General features: G+C 53.1%; 1 protein-coding gene across 1 annotated transcript; it reads left to right on the top strand.

The window, feature by feature from the left end:
* Nucleotides 1–28: 28 nt before the first annotated feature.
* PPM1M (protein phosphatase, Mg2+/Mn2+ dependent 1M) lies at nt 29–7,587 on the top strand. The gene is made up of 10 exons (XM_030228142.2): nt 29–243; nt 1,199–1,322; nt 1,912–2,166; nt 2,642–2,754; nt 3,722–3,806; nt 4,132–4,250; nt 4,649–4,712; nt 5,571–5,678; nt 5,881–6,029; nt 6,301–7,587. The coding sequence occupies exons 1-10, from the start codon at nt 29–31 to the stop codon at nt 6,443–6,445; spliced, it is 1,377 nt and encodes a 458-aa protein (XP_030084002.1). The 3' UTR covers nt 6,446–7,587.
* Nucleotides 7,588–8,307: the final 720 nt, after the last annotated feature.

Genomic DNA, 8,307 nt, shown 5'->3' with positions numbered 1-8,307 from the left:
GGCCGGGAGGAGCCGCACCTGCCCCGCCATGTCGGGCGAGTGGCTGCGGCGCTGGCGGCGGGGCGGCCCCGCGGAGCGCCCCGGCGGAGCCCCGGCACCGGGCCCGGGCCCGCCGCCCCCCGCCCTGCGCTACCGCCGGCCCAAGTTCCTGCCCGGCGGCGGCGAGGAGGCCCCGCGGGGCGGGCGGGCCGTGCGGGGCGCCGCGCCCGAGCGGCCGCTGCCCTGGGGCGCGGGATACGCCGAGTGAGTGCAGCCGGCAGCGGGGCCGCTCCGGGAGGGGCGAGGGGCGGGGCGAGGGGCGCTGCCGGGTGCCAATACCGGGGAATGGTGCAGGTTTAGGGGGTGTCGAGGGTGCGGGCGAGGCTTACGGGACTCCTGGCGGAGTGCCCGGGCGGTCGCTCCCACCTGCCCTGGCTGCGCCCCTCGGCTGCAGCCGCCCCTGCCCGGAGCGGCCGCCTGCAGGCGCAGCTCGCCCTCCTACAGCAGCTGCGGATGCGGAGAGAGCGGCTTTCTGCCCCAGAGGAGGTTTGGCGTGGCGGTGAATCCTCCGGCCCCTCTCCGTTCCTGCCGGGGCCGGCGGGGACAGCCCTGGCCACCCCCTGCCAGCCGCAGTGCCGGCTCCAGCGCTGTGACGAGAGGTCGGGGCAGCCCCGAGAGCAGCACCGCTCTTGGCAGAGTGTCTTTAAAACGAAGGAGAGGGGTGGCCACGATTTTAGAAATCTCTTGGTTTGATGTTTTAAATGGCAGAGAGGATGGGTCAGGCAGGAGCTGTCCCCAAGTCCTGACCAGACCACGTCATGACCCCACGGTGTTGGGATGGCACAGCGTGAAGTGCAAGGAGAGCCCACTCCCATCCAGGGACAAACATTACCAAGGCTGGAAGGAAAGGCAAGGGTGGTGGTTCTGCAATGCACTGTGTCAACAAGGAAATGGCACGGTGTGGGCTGCTGACGAGGTCTGCCCGAGGCCAGGGTGCAGGTCTCTGTGTCCCCAGCTGGGCTTTCCCCTGCTGCACATAAATGACGTACTATTTCAGTCATCAGCAGAGAGATCCTTGAGTTTGAAAAGGGAGCAGGGAGCATGGGGCTGGAAAGGAGGGGCAAGGTGCAGCTGTTTGCAGGAGCTGCAGAGCAGCCAGCACAGCTGCCTGGGAGCAGAGGTGCAGTGTGTCCCCACACCTTACCTGGAGCTTTTGCAGGGTTATCAATGCCGAGAAGTCGGAGTTCAATGAGGACCAGGCAGCCTGCTGTCAGATCTCTGTCCGGAGGAGAGAGCCAGGCCTGGAGGAGGATGAGGAATGGCTGATCCTGTGCTCCACACAGGTATTGCCCCCAGGCAGGCTGTGCTCACCTTGCTGCCAGCCTCTTGCTGCCACCCAAGGGCTCAGGTTCGGGAAACACGGATTGCTCCATCAGTCCTACATGCCCACATGCTGAAACCCTTCCTTGGATGTATTTAGGGGACCTGTGTACCCTGTGGCCAGCAAGTATATAGCTCTCTAAATGCCATTTCTACTTCTGTGGCCCATGACTTGCAGCATTTGAGGTCATCCAAGCCCTTGGTGCCCTCACTTTTCCCGTCCTCCCTGTGCTTTAAAGGGCCAGTGTGTCTTGCCATCACTTGGGCAGCAGCATGAGCTGGGCACACAGGATGCTCTCACCAGGCTCTTCTTATGAAATGGCCCCAATCTCCCCCAATACAGCACATGAGGGAGTGTGGTGCAAATCCAGATGCTCAGGGTCTGGCAGAGCAACATGTGGGCTTCACTTGAGTTTAAGGAGATTTACCCGTGGCAGGGAAGGGAAGCTGGGGTGGAAAAGTCAGGCAAAACACATGCAGTGGCATCCTGGCTTTGAGCCTGCCCTCTGTACAACCTCTTCAGCCACTGTCTTTCCCTCTTCCTCACGGCAGTTTCTGACTGGTCACTACTGGGCGCTGTTTGATGGCCACGGTGGCCCAGATGCTGCCATCATCGCCTCCAACTACCTGCACTACTGCATCAAGCAGAAGCTGGAGGAGATTGTGGGAGGCATCACCGAGGCCCAGCCCCCCATGCACCTCAGTGGGCGCTGCGTTTGTGACAGTGACCCCCAGTTCGTGGAGGAGAAGCACATCCATGCAGCAGACTTGGTGGTGGGAGCCCTGGAGAATGCCTTCCAGGAATGTGTGAGTACCCCATGCAGGGCACCAGTCCTGCTGGCCCAGGGAGCCACAGTCTGCTCCTCCCTGAGCCCTGGAAGGGCAGGGTCTGCTGTTCTGCTCACTGAGTAGGCTGGAACATTGGGCCAAACCTTTAAATGTGCTGAGATCATGCCAGGTCAGAGTTGTGTGTTGGCAGTGCTGACCCAGAGCAAAGCTGCAGTAGCGCTGAACAATTCTGTAGGGCAGACAGGTGGCTGTTGTCACACTCATACAGCACCTACTAGGCTGAGCTCTCCCCATCACCCTCCTAGAGCATCCATAGTCCAGGAGCAGCAGCTGTGTAGGCTGTACAGAAGCAACATTGCCTGTTATTTTGCTGGTTTCCTGGGGCACATCCACAGTCAGTTTTGGTTCTGGATTTCTGCTGGGAGGGATGAGACAGTGTGTAGAAAGTAGCAGCCCGGATCACGCCAGTCTCCAAACTTGTTGAAACCAACAGGATGAAGTCATTGGCCAGGAGATGGAAGCTACAAACCAGTCAGGAGGTTGCACTGCTCTGGCTGCCCTTTATTTCCAGGGAAAGCTCTATGTGGCCAATGCTGGGGACAGCAGGTGAGTCAAAATAAAAAGGGGAAGTTGCTGGGGATGAGAGCTGGGAGTTAAACAAGGTTTCCAGCATCTTTCAGTCCTGGTCTCAGCTGGGACAGAGTTCTAGAGAACACTGTTGGAAACCCACTGATGTTTGAGTTGTGCAAGCACTGCTCAGCAGCTGCTCACAGTCAAGGACCTTTCAGCTTCTCACCCCACCAGCAAGGAGGTTTGGGGGCACAAGAAGCTGGGAGGGGACACAGCTAGGACAGATGACCCCAAGTGACCCAAGGAATGTTCCAGACCACTTAGCACCATGCTCAGTGTGTGAACTGAGGGGAAAGGTGGCCTGGGGCCACTGCTGGGGAAGTGGCTGGGCATCAGTCAGAAGATGGTGAGCAACTGCGCTCTGCATCAGTTGTTTTCTATATTCTAATTCTTTTCTCATTATGATTTTCCCTCTGTTCCTGTCCTAATAAACTTTCTTTCTCTCAGCTCACAGATTTTACTTTCCTTTTTCCCAGTTACCTGCCCCAGCCCACTGGGTGTGGGGGAATGAGTGAGTGGCTGTGTGGTGTTTAGCTGCCAGGTTAAAGTACAGCTCTGATTTAATCCTAATGTAAATGTGCAGCTCAGCCATCCCCCTCCTGCCTGGCACAGGATCTGTTGGAAGAAAGGTGATCTCATGCCTTCTGGAACAGTTTGGGGATTCAAGGGACTAAAGCTGCCTAAACACAGCCTTGGGGTGGTAATGCAGCAGCCCACTCAGCCTGGCAGGTGTTTCAAAGTGAGGGGTGATTTCCTTCACTTGGCTGTGGCCCCCCATTCCTCTAATAGTGAGCTTGACCACTGTCAAACCAGGCAAGCACAGTTCTCTGCTGCAACAGTGCAATTTCAATGGAGTTATTTGAAATACAATGGCATTTTTTAGTAGTTTTGGGTGCACAGCTATTCTCTGGCACAGCTGAACTTTGCCTCTTCCCCCTTGTAGGGCAATTCTTGTCCTGAAGGACAGCATTGTGCCCATGAGCAGCGAGTTCACCCCTGAGTCAGAGAGGCAGCGAATCCAGCACTTGGTGAGTGACTCCTTCCACACATCAGACAATCCAGCAAGCATCCCACTGGGCCAGAGAGAGCTTGTGGCAAGAGGACCTCCAGCTTTCCTTGAAGGCCACTGTGTGGCCATAATGTCAGCTGGAACTAGCGAGGGAGGGCTGGGGTAGAAATTCAGCCAACAGTCTTTAGTATGGGAGATGTTCATGTCCTCATTGGAATGTGCTTTCCCAATTCTGGTCTCCATTCTGCTGCTGGGAGTGCCAGTCCTGAGGCAGAAGCAGCTCTGCTGCCCTACTCCACTGAAGCAGAACCTGTCCATGCTTACCCCTCCCTTCCCTCCTCCAGGCTTTTGTTTTCCCCAAGCTGCTGGATGGTGAATTCACCCGCTTTGAGTTTCCAAGGAGGTTGAAGGGAGATGATGTGGGCCACAAAGTCCTGTACCGGGATTACTTCATGGAGGGCTGGTGAGTCCCTTCTGCCCTGCAAGGCTGCAGCACAGGGCAGCTTTACTGCTCACACCCATGGGGAAGTGAGGGGAGAAGGGGCACATCCTGCTTGTGAGAGCAGCAGCATGATGGTAGGGAAGAATGCTGGGAGCAGCTCCCTCCAAGGCCCTGGCAGGTTGGTTAGAAAACAGTCAGGATGGTCCTTCTGCCATCCATGGGCACGGAGCTGGTGCAGGCAGTTCCAAACTGGTGCAGGTACAAGCTGGGGAGGAAGGGGAGAGTGAGGAGCACCTTGCCCCATCCTCAGTGCCTGTGCATGGGGACACCACAAGGGTCAATCAGAGTCAAAATGCTCTGGCTGGGTTGTACTATCAAGTCAGACAAATCCCAAATCAACAGTGAATTCTCTGTTCCAGGGGGTACAAGACGGTGGAGAAGGCTGACCTCAAGTATCCTCTTGTCCATGGTCACGGGAAGCAGGTAGCTTAAAGCTTTACACACTGGGAAGGCACAGGCAAGTCTTCTGGGTGTCCTCAGTGTTCCTGTCATTCTGTCACACTCATGTCTCACTAGAGCAGACCTGGAGCTCTGGTGTTCTCCAGCACAGCACAGTCCCACAGCCTGGATACAGCAGCTTCCTTTGCTGCCTGGCTGGTGTAACCCAGAGCCCTCTGGAGCTCCCTCCTCCAGAGTACAGCAAAGCAGAGAGCAGCACACAGGACTTGCACACAGAACTCAGTTCAGATGAGAACTTCATCAGCTCCCACTTGGGACTGTCTCCTTTAGCTCTAGTGCCTTTCCCAGAAACTGTCCTCCTCGAGGAGAGGCTGAGAAATGAGCCTGGAGAGGGAAGGAGGAGGTAGGGAGAAGCAGTGACTGCACCCATCCAGCATCTGCCTGCTGGGAGTGAGCAGAAAGTCCCATCACCTCCCCCAGCACTACAGCCCATGTGTCACCCCCTTTACTGAGTCAGTGGAGAACCTCCTTTGCCAGGACAAACAGACACCCCCAAACCAGCCCAATTGTCTTGCCACCTCAAACCAAGAGCAGATGCCACCATGGGCCTCCTGAGGTCTGTAGCATTAGCCAGAGCACATGTACTAACTCCAGAGCACACCCTGGGCCACATGGAGCATCCAGTCAGGCTGCTTCCACACTCCCATCAGGCCGTTGCTTCTGATCATTCCTCCATCTCCAAAGTCTCCAGAGGCTGTTCTGGGTGATGCTTGGAGAAAGGTCCTAAAGCAACACATAGATCAGTCAGGACAAGCCACGCACCAGCCTTGAAAGGCCCCACACCCTGACATTTCAATCCTGTTTTGCTTTGTTTGGGGCCAGGCTCGCCTGCTGGGCACTCTGGCTGTCTCTCGAGGCCTGGGGGATCACCAACTCAAGGTCATCGACACCAACATTGAAGTCAAACCCTTCCTCTCCTGCATTCCTAAGGTCAGTCACAGCACATTGGAATTGTAGGGTGGAATTAAACAAGCTGCTCCTCTGAAGGATGCATGTTTTAAAGACTTGGCAGGTCTTAGCATTTCTCCAAGCACCCTGGTCCCAGTGTGTCATCTCTCAGGGACAGTCTTGTCTCCCTGACCCCTCTGTTACACTGCAGGAATTGTCACAGATTTACTCCTCTACTTTCCAGGTGAATGTATTTGACTTTGCTCTGCATGACATTAAGGAAGACGATGTCCTCATCATGGCAACTGACGGCCTTTGGGATGTTCTGTGCAATGATGAGGTGGCCCATGTGGTCAGGAGCTTCCTTGCAGAAAACAGGACAGATCCTCAAAGGTAACACCAGCTTTGCCTTTGTTTTCCCTTCCAAAGAACCTGGTCAGACTTAAAGCAGGCTGAGCTCCCACTGCTTCCAGGTCAGCTCTGGCATGACCACTCTTTTCTGTGACTTTGGAAACTGCCTACTAATCTGTTCCCATCCTAAAGTAACAATTACTAAGCTGATGTCTTAAAAAACCTTGTTGTTTTGACAACATAAAGTCACATCTCAACGTTGTACTTAAGGGGAATAGTTGCTATATTAGCCCTTGCATTTTTCTACCCACAGGTTTTTAGAACTGGCCAAGTGCTTGGTATGCAGGGCAAGGGGAAAGAAGAGAGGCCACCAGTGGATGCTGGATGACAGCCACGAGGCATCCTATGATGACATCTCTGTATTTGTCATCCCACTACACAACAGGGAAGAGGACTGACTGTCATGATGACACACAACATCTCTGTGTTCCCTTACTCTGGTGCCATTCTGCATCAGCCTGAGACTGAGGCACTTCTGCTGCTCTTCCAGCAAAGCCATTTGCAGCAGAACCTAAAATGCACAGCCAGCACTTGGCACAGGATGAACAAGATTAGCTCCTTAACAACATGGAAGAGGAGCACAGTGGGCAACAAATCACTCCCTTTTCTCATTGCTAGACCAAGGAGAAGCTGCAAAGGGGGCCATGCAAACCAAAGGGCACTTTTCCTAAGCTCTTTGCGGTACAGATATATCAAATCCATATTTCTACTGATCCCTCTCCCTTTTTAATATTGAACAATAAGGATCAATTGAGATCCAGCCAGTATGAAGAGTTGGCTTTTAGTCAGACTTGAACTAAGCTGAACTGGATGCATAAGCTAAAGCATGTCTCGTATCCATTTGCTGTAATGTGAGATGTGCTGAAAACCTGGGAGCTGCTGCCAAGACAGCATTGGGCACAGCTGTGCCTGTGGCATGGGAATGCTGGAGCAGTAGCCCAGACAGTTGTGATTTGTAGGCAGCACCTCAAACCCAGAGGATGCAGCCAGGTGAAGCTTCACCCTGGTGTACAGAAGCCTCCTGTGCAAAGATATGTGCCTTACTCTTATTTAAGAACACTGAAGTGTGTTAGTAACACAGTGTACAGATTTCTAACAAATCTTAATCCACATTTGCTGACACTTTCTCTATTCAGGTCATTTCTGATAGCAAGGCAGGTTTTGCAGCAGCAGCACTGATGAGAACCAAGGTGTTCAGTGCACCAGCTGATTCAGTAGAAGAGCTCCAAGTAAAAGAAAACTGGTTTGTTGCAATTTGTCTGCAGTGCTGAATTTCAAGCGCTTATTCCAGCAGAAACACAGTGCAGCAGACATCCCAGAGTTGTCTTAAACTCTGAGGATCTGCTTCCCAACCTGTTTATTAGCCAGGCAAATTCAGGTCTGGACAAGCTTCCCATTTCCCCAGGTCCCCAGTTTGGTTTTCATTGTCCATTACACAGGTTCTAGGATTCCCTAGAGAAGCAGCCAAACCCCAGTGTGTGGTTTAAGTTCCCCAAGGATGAAAGTCCAAATAAAAGTACTTTGTTTTTTTTCCCATGCATCTTACTGTGGTGTTATTCCTGCTGGGGGTTTTACATAGATCTGGGCTGGAGGAAAACAGCCTCAGAAAATCACTGGGGAGTTTTTGCTTTTAATTTGTCTTTGCTTGTCACCAGAAGCATCCCCTTACCAGAACTGTTGCAAGGGCTTGATGCTGAAAGACTGTTTCCAGCAGTGGGAGGAATTTCCCGCCAGGAATTGGGCAGTATTCTTAGTTACCTGCTCATGGTTTAGGCAAGGGGTAGAATAAAAAGCATTTCTCTCCTTCCATCCTCTTAACTTTGACCTGAAAACAATGCACAAGAGGATTCACCCGTGGTAATGATACTGGCTGCTGTCCTCCCTTCAGTAGCTGTAACACATTTATATGCATTAACTGTAATTACCCAAGATTCCTGTCACCCAAATTCAGGAAGTTATTTTCTCACCTTGCTGAGAAAGAGCTCAGCACTTCCATCCAGACCACAGGCTGCTGTGAACACCTCTTTACCTAGAGCACCACAGCTCCATAAGTAGCTATCACAAGGCTTCCCTATCCTGATACATTCATAGGCAAAAAACCCCTCTTAAAATGGGCAATTTATGGAGGGGTAACTTCAAAGAACCAGAATTTCCACTACATAATTTCTGACTCTCCAAAACAAAGGCAGATTTTAAAAAGTGGATGAGTTTAACATTCCCCCTCTAAGAAACCAGCAAGTTGTATCACACTGGACAAACG

The sequence above is a fragment of the Serinus canaria genome, chromosome 12 (assembly GCF_022539315.1).
Source record: "Serinus canaria isolate serCan28SL12 chromosome 12, serCan2020, whole genome shotgun sequence".
Taxonomy (NCBI): domain Eukaryota; kingdom Metazoa; phylum Chordata; class Aves; order Passeriformes; family Fringillidae; genus Serinus; species Serinus canaria.
Note: the sequence above shows the minus strand (reverse complement) of the source record. Positions and strands in the feature narration are given on the sequence as shown.